Raw genomic sequence first — 21337 nt, 5'->3', positions numbered from 1 at the left:
TTACCACGCAAAATATTGGTTTACTAAGTTGTATTGATTTTTCTCCCAAACCTTAATCTTGACAGTGAGGGAGCCAAGAGGGACAATTGACCTATGGCTAAGCCACGCCCCCCTCCACTCACTTGGACAAAATATCAACATTCAGTGACTGGCGCTATGGCAGGTGTCACAGTACACTGCATTTTGCAGGAGGCAATTGATGATTTTTGGAGACATAACAATCAGATGTCATTAAGAAGTAACCAAAAGGGCCTAAACCACGCATTGGAAGGATATATTAATCATTTAATTGTTGAGAAGGTCAATGAAAAGCTTAAATTACAAGCCAAAATTTACAGGTCCCAGTGTAAGCGTGATAAACCGCATCTTGTTGCTGTCACCATCAAAGACAACAAGTTAAAGTGCCACTGAAGTTAAGGTTTTTGGCTCAGAATATGAGAGAAGAATAATGGCCTTTTTACCATCTTTACCAAGAGTGTCTCTCCATTAGTTTGGTGCTACAGTATTTACACTGACTCATTCAGCATAAAGTTTGCCAACCTTTGTTATCTCTGCAATTACAGATAAGTTAATGAAGCTAAGCTCCAGAAGTTAACGTTAACTTAACTAAATTAGAGCCCCTTAGACAATCAGCTAACAATCTACAAAAACTAGAACAAAACAGGCTAATGAACTCCCAGCAAACAAGGTGACATGATGAACAACGCAGCTAGGAGCTAATGTTAGGCTAACTTTAGCTAACGTTAGCTAGAGATGTTAAAGATAACTTTATATTTCTTTCCAGCAAAGTGACAATGTGTTGCCTCAAACACAATGTTGACTTACCTTAGAACAGATGTAGACATCATTGTTAATCTTATTCACGTTGAGTTGATGTTGTGGGCTAACGTTACCACACAACTTTATCCAAAGGAGACACTTTTCTCGGTTGAGATGTGGTTTAGGAAAGGGTAAAAAATACACCCCGTCACCCAGCCTCTCAGGATACCTTGTGTCGGAGTTGCATGTACCCCATGCACACCATTTGACCATTTTTAAACTTCAAATCTCAGAAAAAGCTCATACAACCGAACAAAACTGACTTTCCGTAATGCATTTCAATGAACGACCAGACAGAGAATGTCTGAGTGTATGAGAATGGCTATAAGCACTTTGATTGGCTCATTGCGTTTGAGGGCAGGACTTAACCATAGGTCAATTCCATAGGGTGAAGCTGCATTGTGTTCTGGCTGCCATTGCCAACACTGTTTTGTTCTGTCCGACATACAGCATCATACCACATCAGGAGGTTTCAGAAGTGGAGCATTTTACCTGCTTGATTTTGTAGATTTTGTTCATTCGGTAATTTTTCCTTGGTGTTTGTGCTTCTGACCTAAGTAAATTTGAGTAAGTAGGTTACTTAGTTGTAAATGGTTTCCCTTTTTTTGTCTATTTTAATTGTGTTTATCATCCTTCTCTGTTGCACTGTAGCCTACAGACAAAGTTAACAGTGTTAAAGTCCAGTTATACACAGCATGGGTTCTGGCTATGTTTTAGTCATTAAAAATACATACATAATTATGTTGTATGTATGTTTCACATACAGTGCCTATTAGCAGGAGAACTTGATTTGCTCTGTGCAACACACTGTGGCTCTGTCAAAGATAGACGAGGCACATATTTTTATAGCTTTGGGGATTTTCTGATTGTGCTGCACCGTGTTAGCTGGAATTACAAGAATAGTCTTGAGGGGTCGCAATCAGCCCAGGCACTTGGCCACCTAGCAGAGATCTAGTTAATAATTATGGATTTTTTTTTAACCTTTATGTCTTTGGAAATGGATTCTCTGTACAAACACTGTTTACTATTGTGGAGCATCAATGTGCTTCTAGTGTTTCAAATTACTTCATATACATAATAAGATCAATAAAATTAATTACAACTTTTGCTTGAAAGGGGCAGCATTAGCACTCTCCTAATAGGCTTACCACATTTTTTATGAGTTTGTTATATAATACTGTATGTGGTGTTCACAAACATGTCTGTTCTGCTTCCTTATAATAATAATAATAATAATAATAATTAATTTTATTTGAAGGCGCCTTTCTTGGCACTCAAGGACACCGTACAGATACACAAAATGACATTGAAAAGACATTAAAAAGAAACAACAATAAAAATTTAAAAAAAAAAAAAAAAAAAAGCCTGCCAATGTAATACAGTTATCATTCAGCCTGTGTTTTAAATCAAAGATGATCAGGATAGTAACCATGAATGATATAGCCATTTATAGATGATGATGTTCTACATATAGATTTTTAAACTACACAAATTCAATTTAAAATTCTGCTCTGTTTCACAAGAAACTGTGGAAAGTGCAGTGCTGTTAGCTGCATTCATTTCAAGGGGTACTGGAGTATGTAGTTCAAAAGGCCTTGTACATTTGATGGGTTACACATTCTCCCACTCATTTCCACTTTAAATATAATATGTGGCATGTGGTGGATGCTTTCATCCAAATTGCCTCAAGAGTAGTGGATATACTTTTAGTTTCAGTGACCCCAGAGGGAATCAAGCTCTTGAAACCCTTGCAGTTAGGTTCCTCATTGAGCTGTACAGGACCGCACACTGTCAGCAGCAAGAGAAAGTGCCTCTCAGTGACAACACATTTTATACTCTTGGTACAATGTTTTTGAAACACAGTTGTGTTTTGGTCAGATCACACAGGTAAAATGTGGCTTTGTGCTCCTCCTGAAAAAGTAGTTTAGAATTTGCTACAGGGGCCAAAGAAATAAGAGCTTAGCACTGAGCTAAATGGTGGAATAATATCTAGATCTTAACGATCTGAAGCAAGCCAATTCTCCACTATATTTCGGTTATTAGATTTAATTTTCAACCTTTATTACAGAACAAGTCCAGATGAGGGCACAGCAATTGTGTGGACTGCTAATTAAGATGTAATCTACGGAGCTTGCCTATGGGCACGTCCTTAAATTGAAAACTGTAACTCCTTACATAAACTCCAATGTGTAACACGCTCACAATGTTAGGGTAAGAAATACCTAGTTTGTACACTGATAAAAATTGACATGACCTCAGCTTCAGAGTTCAGGAGTTAATACCAACAGTTTCATACAGAAGAGACTGACAGACAGTTCCTCGTTTCTAAACGGAGTGAGTCTATTCCCCCCTCGCCACCCCCAGTCTTGTGAACACGTACAGGCCCGGTGCTCATTATTCAGCCTCCAAAGAGAAATCCTGCCACAGACTCGGGAAGACTCACCCTCGTGTTCCAGCCCCTCAAGGTCTCTATAGATTTGCTGTGTTCTCTCGCTAGTTGAGAGTTTATTTGGAGCAAAGGTCTATAGCAAAAATCTCTATCAATAACACATAAGGAACGGCTTCATACCAACTGCATGTCATATTCATGAGTACTGATTCAATCTCTTTGTCTATTGTTAGCACTTTGTTTATGTTGTTCTTACACCCCACAGGGGCATTGAAATGAAAATGTCAAGTGCTAACAAATGGAACCACATTATACCACAGATATTTGATTTTACCTCAGGCCACAGATTTCACCCCTTGTAACCATACTGTATAGGAGATATTTGTTGTTGAGTCACCACACTATTAAAACATATAGCTGTCTGTACTGCAGATGGGGAGATACTGGTGATGACAGTGACTTATGATAGTCTTCTCTCAAATGTTGACATTGTACATTTCACGTGTCACATCACGTGTCATATCAACATATCTACCTTACAACAAGTGAGGTAGTAGATAAGCTGACTTTGTCATCAGGGTGGCAGGGTTGGTATATGATGTGACACCAAGACGAGACGAATGCAGCTGCAGACAACTGCTGACCACTAAGACCAACTGGTTGTTTTTCAGCAAGACATCCCAGCATTTCCAGCATGATTGTGCAACTAAAACTGTGTGTTTTTAGAAAGGCATCAGCATCATTTCCCACTATGACTGTGTTATCAGAAGCTGTGTTTTTTAGCAACACATTATTCCTATTTCCAGCGGCGATTATGCCACCAAGATTGGGTGTGGGTCTGCTAAAATTCTGAGTTGTCTAGCTAGACATCGGCACTAGTACCAGTTCAATCAGGAAAGACAGAAGAATGAAGTAAAGATAATATTTAATACAGAATATGAGTGTACAGATTAACAGATGATTTAAGATGATTAGATAAGTTTTTGGTGCTTGAACAGCAGAGGGAGATATTTTGTGATTGAGGGACATCTGAGCAGCAGCAGGATAAATCCCCCCATGGAGTCCAGACACTGGTGGTGGTGGCTGCTGATTGCTGCGGCTGCTGAGGTGGATGAGACTGATGAATCCATAAAGACTAGGTGATGATGGGGAGGAGGATGGCGCACACAATGGCAGCATGAAAGAACTACGGCAGAGAATGAACCATATTTCAAATGAGCAGCAGCAAGATACAGTATATCCCCCCATGGAGTCCAGACACTGGTGGTGGTGGCTGCTGATTGCTGAGGCTGCTGAGGTGGATGAGGCTGATGAATCCCTAAAGACTGGGTGGTGATGGGGAGGCGAAGGGCGCGCAGGACTACAGCAAGAAAGAACTACAGCAGAGAAAGGACCATATTTCAAATGAGGAGCAGCACGATATATCCCCCCATGGAGTCCAGACACTGGGGGTGGCTGCTGATTGCTGAGGCGGCTGAGGCTGATGTAAGGACTAGGTGGTGATGGGGAGGTGACTGCAGCAAGAAAGAACTATGGCAGAGAAAGAACCATATTTAGATTGAGGTGCATTGAGATGATAGGCTGACAGAGAAGGTGTGTCGCTGTGCTATTGGTTGATTGTGAAAATGTCACCTAGAGGTAGTGAGTGAGCATATGTGCAAGGAGTGAGTGGCAGGGTGAGAGAGAACCTTAGAGCCTGAGCATGAAAAGTATTGTCTTCCTTTATATGCTTTTAGCAAGACATCAGCGGCATTTCGCGGGCCTCATTTGTGGCAACAAAAGTGGGATTAACTGGAATGCATGAAACATAAATATCATTTGGAGTGACAGTATTGTGGCTTATGAATATGGCGTTACACATCACCATAGTATGTTGTATTAAGAGACTATCTTGCTTTTCTAGATTTTACATGGAGATCTAAGCAATTTATATTTTTCAAACTATGGATCATGACATTATTTTTTCTTGATCGAACCTTGTCCTCAAATTCATGTGCAGGAAATCTGCAGCTCTTATAACTGCAGTCCGTGTGAAACTACTGTATGTTATTCAATATGCTGCCTCAGAGTCTCGGTGATGTGAGGAGACCTAAATGCACGCTGTAAGGTAATGAGTTCGCTGTTGGAAAATTCAAAGCAAAAGAAAATGTTGAAACCAATATGCTACAAAGAAAATATGTGACACAAAACTCCTGTCCAAAATGAAAGAAACTCTTTGTGAAGAAATGTGTTGCTTAATGCAAAATATGCTCTGAATCCTAATTTGAGTCCACTGCAGCCAAGAGCACTTCAATGTCCTTGTGAATTTAGAACAGCTAAAAAAGCTCAGGGATGTAACATTTCCATCTTGGCTAAATGATTGATGGGTTCACTGGAGGTTTGTATGGTGTCACATTTCCATCTTTCAGACACCTGTCAAATCTAGTTGTCATACAAGCGCACTGCTGATACTGAGCGTATAGTCAGGCATTCTCACTCTGCATGTGCAAGTCATCTATCAAATGGATCTATAGGGCAATCTATGAATAAACAGGGATAGAGGACACTGCTTGAACACTAATCATACAAATCTTTTAGGCTGTTATTAGGCTGAATCGAATATTATCTCTGTCAATCTGAAACCCGGGCTGTAATGTGTCGTTTGGTACAGTAAATTTATCATGAGTGGCCGAAAGGTCAGAGATTCACATGTAGAGCAGAGCCAATATTAAATACTCATCATGGTATGTCAATACGTCATTATGAATGAAGGACTTCTGGAAGCTGTAGGTCATTGCCAGTGTTTGTTACACTTAGATGTTGTTTTAAAATATCTCATTAACGGGCCAAAAAAAAAAAATCATTATTGATGCATTCAATTAAAAAAAAAAAAAAAGTAGTAGCACCTACAACAATTTCCACAAGCTCATTGACATTACATTAAGTTAGCTTTAAGCAGTTGAGTTGAACCTTTAAGAGTTCACTCATGCAATAAAAGAAAGATACTTAACATTCTAAAAGGTTTTTATATTTTATGGGCTCAAAGCAGAGAAAAGAAAATCTGTCAGGGTCATCTTTTTAAAATTGTATCCAGTTGAAAGGGCATAGAAATACCTGTATTAATTTTATGTATCATTACATTGTCATCATATGAATATATACTTCTTGATGGTTGTGCTCTTATTTTCTAATTTTCTCAGAAAACAAAATTATTATCAGCAGTGAATTGTGCCACAGCAGCTCACACTACACACCTATACTGTGTGTAAATACAGCTTGTTCTTATGCTACACTGTACTGTTGAGTATATAATCTCACTCCCCTCTCCTCGCAGTCCAGTGCCAACAATCACATGGAGGAAGATAAATGGCAACATCCCCAAAAAAGCAAGACTTCGGAAGTCCCAGGCCGTGCTGGAAATTCCCAACATTCAGCTGGAGGACTCGGGAACTTATGAATGCAAGGCAGAGAATCCGAGAGGAGGCACTGCTTTCAAAGGACATCTGCAGGTCTACAGTGAGTCTGAGCATGCATTGATTCTGTATTAATTTGTTGGTCTTTAACTTTTCTCTTCAGCTGTCTCACATTATAGAAGAGGACATGTGGTGATGTGTTGTACTCCAGCAAATCACAATAACACAAATCACAATAACAATGTTATTGTGATATCTATACAAAATGTAAAATGATGGGATTAATATTAATAATAATTCTATCAGTCAAGTTTATCTTAAATTTTGTTTTTTCTGTTTTCACTCTTTTTTGGTAAATTAATTATGGCGCACTCAAAATTTGAGTGTAGGGAGGTACTGAATTATTTACACAATATTATCATATGTATATTATTACCATGATATCAGTGTTTCATTTTTAAAATATCACAGTTTTTGTCAATGCCAGTCATTATACCCCCTGTCTGAATATAGTAGCTTAAACGACAGTTGCTGAACAGTTCAACTTTTCAAGTTCATTTTGGTCGTTCTGCATGGTTTCCAAGGATTTTTTATGATGTAAGTCATCGCTGGTTACAGTCATCTGTAATTCAAGGCTGGGGACCAGTCCTTGTCTCTGTGAATTTGCCGAACAGTTCAAGGACTAATTATACACCCATGGCAGATAATCCAAGAACAAGTTCATCACCTCAGTGAGTGAGCTGTGTCTTTTAGTGTGGGTCTCTTTAACACAGCTCTTCAGCTGTCAGGTCTGTTTTGTCCAAAATGTTCTAACCACTCCTCTGGTAGTTGTTTTACTAATGTGGTTGATTTGTCTTTTTTCAAAGATTTGTCGCAATAGATCAGAATTCTTTTTTATCCAGTAATCACATCCATGCCTTTGAACGCTACTTTCTATGAATTTTCTGAGCACACCTGTTTCTAATTATTTTTGTCACTACAAAAACATAACTTTCAGGTAACAGATTGAAATAATCTGTTTAAATGAGATAATACATTAATTAAATATTTAACAGTTGCTGGGGATACCAATAAAATAATATGAAAATATATTCACATTGTAATGTTTTCAGCTTGCAGGCATACACTTTAATTATGTATTTCACTGACTCAAGGCTTATCAACTAAAAACACAGAGTTTCTTAAGTACAGTGATTAGATATCAGTTTCAGGACAGACCTCACTTGAAGAGCAGTTTCTTAGTTTCCTTATGTGAGGTGCTCGTAAGTGTGTTGAATTACTACCTTTCCCCATTATCATAGATGAAGGTGCATGTCGTCCATTCCTCTCTGTCTGTGCCGTGCACACAGGACCAAGATAATGGACTGCCTCGGCCTTGGTGGGACACATTTCCAAGGCCCTGCACTTCTTGGCAACCTCCATTCTGTTGACATCACAAGGAGAATAGCGAGCTAATTTGTAGCAGGCTCACGCTAAATGTAATTTACACAGGTCAGCTGGAAGTTTGAACTTGCATTGTGAGGGAGACCTTCCTGACCATAATCATTCAATCAAACCACACACACACAGAAAAAGTATTCCACTGAAGGTGCCATATGCAAAGAATAGCAAAGAACGTGCTTGGCATGTTACAGTAGAAGAAGCAGCTTAATAGCGAGGTTTTCCTCCTTTCTGCACACGCTGTAAAAGATATACACCACTGGAATGTACATCATTGAGTCTGGTGAGGTGTGAGATACCATACACCAATCATAAATTTATTTTTTTGATTGTAAAAAGGAAAGAAAGATAAAGCAAAAGATGTGAGAATGTCAGAGCTGTCAGAGCCAGTATTCTTCTGGAGCTCTGTGCATTTAAAGCTTTACACGTCTTTGGGTTTGCACTCTTTTGTCACATTCAGCATATAATAATATCATGTCATCATCAATATCTATTTAACTTGTCCCAAGAAATTTAGTGGGTTATTAACTTCTGCACTTTTGCACTTGTTATTTTAATCTTTTATTCCTTTTTTTTATCAGCATTAAAGTGCTCAGTATAACAACTTCATTACAACATACAAGTGATGTCACAATATGCAATTAAAAATGTCTTATTTGAGCATAAAAGCATATTAAAGCAAGAGGTATAATTCAAAGGAGATTAGAATAAAAGGAGAAGAAAGGCTTGGGTTACTGACCAACTGATTAACATTCCCTCTCCATACACAAGACTGTCAGAATGATCCAGCCTCAGTAAAAGGTCCTTGTAAATTTTATATTCTTGTAAATGTACAGGAATTGAAAAATGCACAACCACATGCGGTATAAGACTCAGCAGATGGAAAGGGACTACAAGATGAAAAGAAAGTACATACAGCCTATACAGCGCTCAGATCTTGAGTTGTGACAGATTCTTTGCAGCATGCAGAGTTGGACAGGAGCTGTGGATGCAGCCATGGAAACACAAGCATGTAGGATGCTGGGGGGGGAAGAAAAGAAAAAAGCGTCATGGTTAAGGGGCCCCCAGGAAAGGCAGTTGCCTAGTGTGCCTATGCCACGGGCCAGGCATGCGGGTGGAAGGAGAAAAAAGAATGTGTTCATGAACATGATACAAAAAACATAAATGTGATCCACACATGGAGAAGACAATGAAAACAGTGCAGCTCTGGGACCCTTCAGTAAAAAACTCTACTGCATTTTCTGTTAAAGAACAGTCTCAGAACATTAATAATTTAATCAACTTATTGAATGGCCTGTGCCTGTTAATAAGTATCAGTGTGGTTGGTCACGCTTGTTGGTCTTGACTAAAGGTGTGTTTGTGTTTGTTTGAGTGTTTTCTGCTACACACCATTTTAAATCTTTCTCTTCCTTTCTTTGAAGTGTGCCTGTGAGGCAGCACCTTATTAGAATTAGAAACCTTATTTGCATTTTCCTCCAGTTCTTCAGGGTTAAAGAGCACAATAAAAGATTGGGAAAAAGGAGATATCTTATTACTAGATACATCGTGTGATTTATGAGTTGTCTGTGTTAAATGCAGTGCAAAAATACAGGAGCAGTAGAAGTCAAAGGTGAATTCAGGGATTTTTCTGTAAAGTGACAAACATCAAAAGACTGTAAAATACAGCAAAAACAGAATGTGCTAAACAAAAGGACAGCACGCTGAAGAGAAGGTGTAAACAAAAGATTCAAACACAGTGCCAAAATGTATTATTTAAAATTTGATTGAAATAAATAACACATGGTTGGTTTTTCTATTCTAATGTGTTTGCTACCTTTGGGACTGAGCATTAAGGGATTACTATAAAGTGGTTTAGTGCATCCACTGTTTTAAAGGGGAACTACCCCCTTTTTTAAAATCCATGCAAGGTATTCCTTTAATCTTAGCTAGTCCAAAAATGTTAGTAAACATGAACACTCAAACACTCAAATTTGTGATGTCATCAGGTATAAAGTCTGAAGCTGCTCAATAGACAATGAATTGGTAAAGATGTTCTAGATGAGCACCCAGGGAAATGTTCTGAGTATGTAAGTACATTTTCTTTTTGGAACTGAGAACACTAAACCACACGCTAACACCCACAGTCACCTCTGGGTAGACAACTGGCAATTGATTCCAGTTGCAGAGATTGGCAAACTTGTTCATTTTTGTCGTCATTTCTAGCTGTAAATGTAACATTTTAAGATGTTTAGTTAAACATGATGGTCCAACCAATGTTTCTGCTGTGCTTATTTTATGTACTGACTTGACTTGCTGGTGTCTTTGATAAACCAAAGCTACAGGCATGGCAGCTAAGCAATGTATTGCTGTGGACGTGGGCTGCGGAAAGTGCCGCCTTAACACTGCGACTTGAAAGCAGTGTTTTGGAGTGTAGTGTGAAACGAGACAGGAGCATGCGTAGTTCAATCAGGAAAGACAGAAGCATAGGCACCAGAGGGAGAATTTCGTGATCGAGGGACTTCTAAGCAGCAGTAAGATATATCCCTCCTGTGGAGTCCAGACCTTGGTGGTGGTGGCTGCTGATTGCTGAGGCGGCTGAGGTTGATGTAAAGACTAGGTAGTGATGGGGAGGTGACTGCAGCGAGAAAGCACCACATTTAGAATGAGGTACATTGAGATGATAGGCCGATAGAGAAGGTGTGTCGCTGTGCTATTGGTTGATGAGTCATCAGCTGAAATCAGCTGAGGCGTCTAAGAACTTAACAACTGAGGCAGTGCCATAGCATTTTATATATGTGAGGTAGAGGTTTTCCACCTTGAAATTATTGTTAAAAACATTATGATTCAGTCTATAAAGCTCATTTTGATATTAAAAAGGAAATAAACACTATGTGAGGCCACAAAATCAGACTCCCATTTATTGTCTATGAAGCAGCTCCAGACTTTGGTTGAGACTTACAGCTTGGACACACTTTACGAATTGAATGTACACAGATAGCTGCAGTCCCTCGCACATGCTCATGGTTCCATTCATAGTACAAATGAGGGTCCTTGCGGCCCCTAGCAGGAAACGGGAGGGCTGGGAGGTGAGCTTTCTGTATTCCTAATGCCACTATTGAAAACTAAAGTGAAACTAAGAAGATGTCGCTGGGACTCGAATGTAGATCAAGTGATTGAAGCATGTGTAGTTGGAGTGCATGGTCACAAAAAATGTATTGCACGCAGACATGCGGACGTGGTTGGATGACAACATTTACATCACACAGACCAAAGCGGACCCTTGTGGAGTCTCGTGGCTTTGAAAGAGAGTAGCTCATGTTCACATATATTGATTGAACCTTCCCATGCCGTGGAAAAAATCTTATTTTAAGTGTTGTTCCCCTTTAAATACAGCCTCTTACATGCGTGTTACAAGTGTATTTGTGCATTCCTGTTTCTTCTCCTTTTAAGTACAGGTGACCATACTTGTGCCTTGTGTGGGTTTCAAGGATATATTACTTATTCTAAATCTTTTTTTCTTTTCTATCTTCAAGCCCTCCCTCAGTGGGTCAGAATGATTAATGACACTCAGATGGATAGTGGAGAGAAGCTCCAATGGGAGTGCAAGGCCATGGGGAGGCCCCGGCCCACCTATCACTGGCTTCGTAATGGTTTGCCCTTGACATCCCAGGTACTTACCTCACTACAGAGTGCCTTCTTCTTTTGTTGATTGTACCCCAAAACATCTGAATTATCCTTCTGAAACCACACGTCTGCTAAATGCAGCATTATCATGGTTAGTATGTCTACGTGCTGATATGATGTTCTTTAATGCTTTCTTCTTGTTTCAGGGTCGAGTTGAAATAGTGAATGGAGAACTGACCATTCATAAAGTGCAGCAGACGGACTCAGGAATGTACCAGTGTGTTGCAGGAAATAAATACGGGGCCATCTACTCAAATGCTGAACTCAAGATTTTAGGTAATTACACCTTTGGTTTATAATTTAGAGGAGACCAAACACAACATTAAAAGAAACGTTTGTGTAATTTTTCATGAGGCAAATGTTCCTTTCGGCCAAGCGCAGTTGCCTTGTTACTCTGCAAAGAACAGAAGTGCAGACTGAGTATTGGCATCTGAATAAGGTACCAGATGATAGGTAAGGGAGATTGAAATGCAAGTGGGGAACGCTGAACTGTGAGATGTGCTGATTGCCAATCAATGGTCCCTGATTTAACCCAGGCAGTGGACGGTATGAATAAAAGAAGGACCCTTATGGTTATATTCAATGAGGTGTCTGCGCTCATCAAGTCGAGGAGAGTCTGGAACAGTTCTTTGTTATATCTAAAGAGAATAAAAAGCAATGACATGTAGGTATAGATTTATACTAATGGGAGCAAACACTGGAAGAGAGACATCAATGGTTTCTTTGATGGAGTTTAATGACTCCATTAGGGTCTTATCTCCGCTGTATCGTTTGTCATCAAAGCACAGTCTACACCACAACCCTCATTACTTAAGAAAACAAACCTTCACTTTGAGCGTGACTGTCATCATGTATTTATTAGTCAGTGTTTGCTATTAGTATTTAATAATCAAGTATAATTATTAATAACACACATTTTACAGTGTTTTCTTTATTTCCAATGAGTATTTTTATCCCTTTTTCTAAATAATAAAACAGGAGTCACATGTACTTGAAACTTTAAGGGCACTAAAAGCCAAGGAAACTGTGCTCTTCAGAGTTACATGTAAGGCCTCAGGCTGAAACATAACAGTCGCACTGAATGGCTGTCCACTGTTCTGCGTTGACGCACTATTTTCTCCTTGTCATCTTCTATACTGGGATACAGCTGGTGACACCCATTCCCCTTCTGTGCTCCCCAGAGGGACAGTTTGATTTACTGTCTGTGTGGCATGCCCTTTTTCGAAGGGGAATCTGTGGCATTTTGAAAATCTTATTGCACATGGAAAAACTTTTTTTTTTTTTCTTTTTGGGAAGATCTATAAAACGTTTGGCCCTAAAATCAGTGTAAAATGAGCACAGTTTAATTGATTTAAACGCTCAGTGTTGTCTGCAAGAGTGAGAATTTTAATAAGCTTTATGTGAGCTGATGAGAAAGTGCCGTTGCCTTCCTTAGAGTCACAATCACAACGATGATATTTGGAGGCCAGTGATGAATGTTTTCATAACTATACCCCCTAGGCATATCTTCCAAGTGACCTGTGCTCTGCAGAGATGTCCACAAGCAAACACTATCAGGACAGATTACATGGCTAATAACAGCCTGCAGATGAGCGATCACTGGAGGCTACACAGGGGCAGCGGCTGCCCTCATGCCTGTGATCTTGTCCCAGATCCAGCTCTTCTGGGAGGGGTGGCGGGTGAAGCAATAAGGGTAGCGCTGCCACCAGCTGCAGGCCTGCTCTTATTTTGATTAAAACAAATACACACAGCAACTGCTCTGTTTTCTGCTGCTTTCCGTGTCTAGAGGGACCTCTGCCACTCAGGCGACTACTCAGCCTCAAAGACACAAGTGTTACAGGGAGAGGGGTCAGCCTGTAGCTACAGATGGGATTGAATTGTCATTGTGTGTAATGTCACCTATAAAGCATCATTCAGGATTTGAATAATCGCAGTTGACAAAGCCTCGCAGCCTGTAGATGGCCTTGATGTGTAATACAGCTGTACACCAGCACCACATCCACTTTTGTGCCCAAAGCCTTATTTAGACCATTAGTGCCTAATTCATTCTCTTGAACAAGCCATGATTGTTAACATTTGTATATTATGTATTTATTATTCACTCAGGCAGCCTGGTTAAATATGGGTTAAAATAATTTTCATAAAAGCGGCACAAATCACCCAACCATGTCATCATTAACATGATGACAGCTATTTAGTAATTAGGCTGCACAATGTATATTTATAGAGATGTAGCTACTGATTTAGCACAGAATGAAGACAAAGTATGGTACATTATACAGTATATAAAGGCATATTTAGCCAGTGCATGTGTAGGAGCATGCTTTGTAATACCTCATGTGGAAAATCTAGTTATTACTTTGAGACAAATTAGCATTTCGATCAAGCAGTGTTTTGAGTCATGATGTGTCAGTTGAAACCCTCTAGCATTTTTGAATTACTTTGAAATGCCACAGTTGAAGACCTGTAACGAGAATCACGTTTATAAATCTATTACAGTTTAGCAGTCACATCATTTATTAAAACTGCTGCAAGAAAGTTTGGTTTACCACTAGGGGCTGAGAGATTAAAACAAGCCAGTCAGGTTGCGTTCAGATGTTATTTGAGCATCCAGCAGAAGCAGAGGAACATGAGAATCCCATCGGTGGCATTTTCTGTTGAGCAGATAGCAGTTAGTTTATGGGAGGCACAGTGCTGACAACAGCTGCTCACATTTTCAGGTTTAGTTTTTCTTAGTTTGTTTAACAAAAAAAGTAACTCATCTTCAGTTTGAGGAGTTACTTGATTCAATACTTGATTTGAAGATCAATCATGGTACACCTCTTACAAATACAATACTGAACATAATGTCTGTTAACATATCTTAACTGTGTAAAAAAAAAAAAAAGAAATTCAAGTTGCTTGTTTTGGTAAGTGCAAAACATTGGAAACAATAATTCACATATGGTGTGAGTATTATTGTGTTGTCTGACTATATTAGTATGCCTCCACAACAGCAATATCTGCGGTTGGATGCATTATGTTTTTGGGTTGTCTGTACCACATACCACATTGGTGTGAGAGCGATATCTCAATAATGCCATGAGGAAATTTCTTCAAATTTGTCACAAACCTCTGGCTGGTCCCAAGGGTGAACTAATTACAATTTGATGGTCGGAGATTAAAGGTCAAGGTCACTGTGACCTCACAAAACATGTTTTTGGCCGTAACTCATGAATCCATTTGTTAATTTTAACAAAGTTCACACAAATGTTAAATAGGATCAAATGATGAAGTGATGACATTGTATATTCAAAAGGTCAAAGATCAACTTAAAAATGATGTCACAATGTTTGGCAAAAAACACCTCTCTGGACATTATTCAGTGCCATACTTCAGGGACTAAACATTAGGTCTGATACTGACTTGGTGACACAACTGTGCTGATAGTATCTGATCTTCTCTGATGCTGGGTTGAAAATGTGTGAAGCATCTGTGTTTTTAAATTTGTAGCTCCTTTGTTGCAACATCCACAGCCTATTTGAAGCATTGTCTTCTGTCATGGCCGCATATGACTCTGGACAGACATGGATGTAAACTGTAACTGCAACTTGACCACCTTGTGGAGGTATACAACCACAAGGTGGTAATTCTAGTTTTTTTCTTTTTCAAAAAAAAAAAAAAAAATGTTAAAATGTTATGTGTCTGTCTCGCACAGCCTCGGCTCCTGTCTTTGTCCACAATCCCATACGGGTCATTGCCACACTTGGAAAAGATGTATCACTAGAATGCAAACCCAGAGCATCACCCAAACCACGGATAACATGGAAGAGAGGAGACAGGCGGATACAGCAAAGTCGAAGGTACGGCAATGCTTGAAAAGCATCATGTTTCACTCTCAAGTAGAAGCAGCCTCTGTGTGTATGTGTGTGTCTGTGTGAGTCAGTTAGAATGCATTGTTACATGAAATAATAAAAATCCATTGACTTATTGATCTGTGGAAGAAATTTTTCCATTTACGCGCAGCTTGTGAAGCCTGAAGCTGACAAAGATCCAGTGTTCTGCTGAAGGACAGTTTAGCAGCGCAGGTGTTTGCACCTGGTGCCACTGACCAAGGTCATCATATCAAACCGTAGCCACACCTCAAGCAGACTCTTTCTTACTTTTCAGCTCATGTCAATAACACATTTTGACTTTAAAATGTACTGCTTACTGTGATAAAGCATTTTTTTTTTATCAAAGAAACATTTAAAGATAAAATGTCCAGATGGAAATGACTATCTTGGGCTAAACTTGTGGATTTAATATCTCACATAGTTCATCACATTGTTGCCTTAAAGCTTTCCTGGTCATTGATTCCTGGAAAATTGTCTGCAATGGCCTGATATAACCAGAGATATTAAAGAGATAAATAGATACCTCAGCAGAAATGCTTTAGTCTTTATAGCTGCACAGTATATTGCTATAACATCCGGTCCTCTATACTGGTGCAATGTGGTATTGAAAGTAAGAGAAATGTGTAAAACTCAGACAAAATCATTTCATACCATGAGATATCACTAAAGTAATGACCTGCCTTTAGCTCTTTACTGTACATCCAAAATAGTGATATGTCGTAGGGAGTGTCTCAGTGTGTGGAATGACGGCCTTAAACTATTTTAGACTTTTTGGAAGAATTAATTTTTGCTGTTATCATTGGGAAAGATTGTGTGAATTTTCTTTGCAGGCAGTGCTAGATTTACTGGAGCTCAGTGTTATAAATAGTGTCCGATTTTTTTCCTCTGCACAGTTTAGAGAATAGAATATTATGAGAGGAAGTTAATTGCCTTGTAAAATATGTATGAAGTCATGAAAAGTTTGTCTCCCTCAGTATCTTTATATTGTTTTTCATGATAGTTTCATGGCATAACTTCAAGTGTTATCATTCCTGCTCAGGCCCTTCAGGAACTGTATACACATCTTGTTGGAACACATCACACTTTCATTACTGTAACTGAAATTAAGTGTCACTACTAGAATAAAACACCTTAGGTACTGGCAAAGCTCTGGAGGCTCAGACGCAACCCAACCTCCTTTTCAGGGATGCTGACAATTTAGAGCGTACAATTGCATTTGGAATTCACATGCAGTTTGATGCATCATCTTTTATGAGAAACATCCCTCCGTTGCACCTAGAGGGGGGCTGAGCAGAGCGAGGGTCCATCAATCAAACTGAGCGACACCACTGAAATTATCAGTCACTGCTGAGCATCCCAAGTTTTGAGTGAGAGAACAGGACCTTTGTTTATCAGCCAAGATTCAGCTGTCTGTTCAACAGCCTCGCAGCAAGGGCAGCCAGTTGATAATCAGATCCTCAGTGTGTTGCTCCTTCAAACAGGCAGCAGCAAATCTTCATGCCTCGAACAGGTGAAAGGAAACAGACCACTCAGGGATTAGTTTAACATGCTAATTTCAGAGGTTGGTCCAAATATTTCATTTTCCATTAAAAGACAAATGGTCCTCAGAGCTCATTTTGGATGTCTATTTTCTATGAAAGAGCCGGCTTCAGTGAAACTGATGGATGGGAATAAGTTAGTGAGTGTGTTGGCCTAAAATGGTGATTAATGACCCTGGCTTGTCTAGATCTGATAAAGCCTTTGAGGTATTTGTCAAACCCTCGCAAATCTATTTTTCAGCGTTGTTGGTGCACGCTGTGGGGAGATTCATACCTGTCCGAAAACCTTGATCTTGTTTTTATCTGACTTCAGATACAGTCATGTCTTGAGAGAACAGAAAATTGTTCACAAACAATATCGGCAAAGCGGTTAGTTAGTTTCTCTCCTCAGAGTCATTTTTCATTCCCTATTACATGCTGGAATTATACATGTACAGTATGTGGCCCATTTTCATTGCAATCTCAAAGATTTCTAAATTCACATTCCTCCTAAAAGGACAGTTCACCCCAAAATCCAAAATCCATATTTTTCATCTTACCTGTAGTACTTATCAGTCTAGATTGTTTTGGTGTGAGTTGCTGAGTGTTGGAGATATTGGCTGTAGAGATGTCTGCCCTCTCTGCAATATTTTGGAACAAGACTTGGCTTGTGGTGCTCGAAGCACCAATTGAAAACCTCAACAGTTTTGTGTCTTTACAGAAATCATGACATGCTTACTCAAGATAATCCACAGACGTTGTTGTGAGCACTTTCATAGAAGAACTATTTTCATTCTACCAAACTACACCCACCAACCTCATCACTGTGCAGAAGGGAGCATGCATCTACCACTAGTTCACTTATAATTGAATGATTTTTCTTCCTTAAATGATCCAAACTGACAAGGTTTAAAACTCCAAAATCAAAAATACATATTTTACCTTTTACCTATAGTGTTTTTTATCCAAAGCAGAAAAAAGCAGCAATGTCTCTTCCCAGAAATCATGACCTGGATACTCAGAATAATTCACAGACCTTTTTGTGAGTTGTTTCACATAGGAACTATTTTTATGCCTCTACACCGGTGATCACAGTGGCCAAAGGCATTATGATTTCTAGTTGTCCATTCATCCGTCCATACGCGCATATGTGCTCACGTAAAGTCAAAGTCACCTTGGCCTTGTGTTCATTTCATTCTTGTGAGCACAATATCTCAAGACCAGCATGAATTTCTTCAAATTTGGCACAAATATGAACCTTGAGTCACAGATGAATTAATTTGAATTTGGTGGTGAAAGGTCAATGTCACTGTGACCTCATCTGTTTCATTATTGTGAACACACACAATATCTCAAGAGCACCTTGAGGGAATTTCTTTGACACAAATGTCAGCCTGGATTGAAAAATAAACTGATTAGAATGTTGTGGTCAAAGGTCAAGGTCACTGTGACCTTGCAAAACACATTTTTGGCCATGACTCAAGAATTTGTATGATAATTTTGCATTTTACTCAAATGTCTCATGGGATAGAACACTTAAGTGATGATATGTTATATCCAAAAGGTCAATGGTCAGCCTATGTGACATCATAATGGTCTAAAACACTTTTCTAGCCATTGTCCAATACCATATCTCAGAAACACAGGGGGAGACATTAAATCAGACACTGAATTGGTGACACTAATCTTGGGTGCCCACATTCAAACTGTGCTGATTGCATAGATCTTCTGTGCTGCTGGAGGAAAGATTTGTGTAAAGCATCCATGTTTTCACAGACATGGATGTAAACTGGCCGTGCAACTTGACTGGTGTGCAGAGGCATACAGTTTTGTGGCAGTAATTCTAGTCTTGCGACTGAACTACACCTGCCAACCAAATCACCCCGAAGAAGGAAGCGTGCATCTACTCATGAACAAGAGGCTCGTGCTCGTGATGGTGTGAGATGTAAATATTAATGGCATCTTCCTCGGCTGAGCTGTAATGTGAACTAGCTAAGTGGTGCCAGGTGAACTAGAAGTAGATGCCCCCTGCCTCTGTGCAGTGATATGGTTGGCAGTTGTAGTTTGATAGAAAGAAAGTAGTTCCTACATGAAAGTGCTCACAATGAGGTCTGTGGATTATGTTGAGTTTGCCATCTAGTTCCATTATATTGGAGAGAAGACAGACATCTTTATGGCCGGTATCTCCAACACTCAGCGACTCACACCAAAACAATCTACATTTACAAATAACACTACTGTCCCTTTAAGCTGTAAACACAATGCTTTTATAAAACAGTCAGAACAGTCAAATTAAGAGTTTGACGCTCTAATGGGATGTTTGATGCAACTTAACAATACTGCTGTATAGTGAGTTAATGAACTGGATAACACAGCGTTTAGAGGGGTCACTGCTCAGCTGAAGATCAATCCTGTGAAAGACTGATTTCTATCTTTGAAAGGCGAAATGGACAAGAAAAGCTGTGCATTTTCAGGTGTCAGCCAGGGTGACTTCTGCAAGGATTTTCTGCCATTACCTATAGTAAAGTAAAGAGTTTATGGATGGAGAGACGTTCTATTCTTGGAAGAACAGGGGAGGGATCGAAACAGCTTCACGTTTATCTGGCATTGACAGCTGTGCTGACTTAATGAAGGTTTGTAATTAACATGGATTTCCGCTAATGTTCGAGGCTTTTGTCTCTTAAACAGAAAGTATTAATCCCATTAGTTTGAAAGTATGTGGCAGACTCAGTTGAAACCCACTGACTCTTTGTTTAAGAGGCAGACAGTGCATAATTTGGCAATTTTTCGAAAATTGTGAAATGTTAAAAAATGTATTATAGGTGACTGACTCCATATGTAAATACTGAGTATTCTGTTGCAGTCTATTTGAATACAACTCAGAAAAAAATGCTCTCTAGGTTAACTCTGATCTCCTAATGTTTCCTTTAAATTTCCTAAGGTTGAATGTATTTGCATATTCTGTACAGTATACCCAGCAGTCCCTGTCTTGTCCTTTCTGCCTCGGTGTCCTTGTCGGATGTGAATTTCCTCCCTAATTTGAAAAATGTCTCCTGGCTGCAGATTGCCTCTGAATTGTCTGTGTGTGGCAAGATTTGGTCACGCCTCCGTGAGTTCCTCTTTGCCAATTTCAATCACCTTGCCCGTGATGAAAGAGCTTATTGCTGTAAATATAAATGCCAAACACTATGAATTAGATTAAAAGACGAGAATACCTCACACCCCCTTATCATTCTGATTGTTTGATTTTGGATCAATTTAATTTTCTCATAAAAAAATAACTCTGTTAATATTCATCCCCACCTCTGTCAGCCATATTGAAGTCAAATATGATATACATATTCAGATTGTGAGTGAAAGGGATTTGCCCCGGACACTGAGTAATAGCTGTGGCTTCAAACAGTTCAATATACTACTGTATACTTTCATATGATTCCTGCTCTGAAGCCATCTGCTCTCACACCTGCCTCCAGTGTTGTTACATCCTATACTATCTGATGTCAAGCACTTAATTCTCCAGCTGTTATTTACAAGTCAGTGTGAAATGTTAATACCATATTGCTAGTGTCCTTCAGCTGGATAAGGGGCTACTTATGAATGTAGGCGCGGTGTTGTTTTTTCTCTCTATTACACTTGTGTTTCCCGGGAGGCGGCTCGCAGATACGCACATCTCAGTTTGACAGCTTTTGCTTTAGATTTAGTTTGTCAGGTGGATTCATGAGCACAGCACAAGATGAATGCAGCATTTATTTAGATTTATGGAAATGCTGATGCAGGGGGACAAAGAATCATAACATCTATTTTATTTCATGTTGCATAGTGTTCTCCACAAATTCTGAAATTCCCTTTAATGAATTTTAAATTACTGTACTGTAATCACTCCAATGGCAGTCTATTGTGTTCTTTCAAAGGCACGAGATCAGATATAGTGCATCATTGTACTCAAGTTGAAAGTCAGAGGAATACTGTGTTGCTTTGTTCTTGACATCAATACTTCAGTGTCGCTTTTTTTTTTTTTTTTTTTTTTTTTTTTGCTTCTTTTGCTGAAAATGTGTCCCCATTACCTTAATCTGTATCTTTAGTCGCATCTGTGTTTTAATCCTGTTCAAGATAGGGCTACTTAGTGTTATCTGCTAATCAGATTCATTAACACATTTAAATCGTTGATTGATCTTTACTGAAAAAGGCTCATTCTCATGTTCCCTTGTTGAAGGTTACACAACAAATACAAACACCATTCTT

General features: G+C 39.2%; 1 protein-coding gene across 2 annotated transcripts in view; it reads left to right on the top strand.

Annotated features, from left to right (window-relative positions):
* cntn5 (contactin 5) overlaps window positions 1-21337 on the top strand; it is a 135215-nt gene that overhangs the window by 86798 nt on the left and 27080 nt on the right. For both annotated transcript variants that reach the window (XM_049576274.1, XM_049576273.1), the window contains exons 9-12: window positions 6522-6703; window positions 11553-11689; window positions 11850-11979; window positions 15401-15545. In XM_049576274.1, coding sequence (XP_049432231.1) covers window positions 6522-6703; window positions 11553-11689; window positions 11850-11979; window positions 15401-15545 — 594 coding nt within the window. The remainder of the gene's footprint in view (window positions 1-6521; window positions 6704-11552; window positions 11690-11849; window positions 11980-15400; window positions 15546-21337) is intronic.

This window comes from Epinephelus fuscoguttatus, linkage group LG5 (assembly GCF_011397635.1).
Source record: "Epinephelus fuscoguttatus linkage group LG5, E.fuscoguttatus.final_Chr_v1".
Taxonomy (NCBI): domain Eukaryota; kingdom Metazoa; phylum Chordata; class Actinopteri; order Perciformes; family Serranidae; genus Epinephelus; species Epinephelus fuscoguttatus.
Note: the sequence above shows the minus strand (reverse complement) of the source record. Positions and strands in the feature narration are given on the sequence as shown.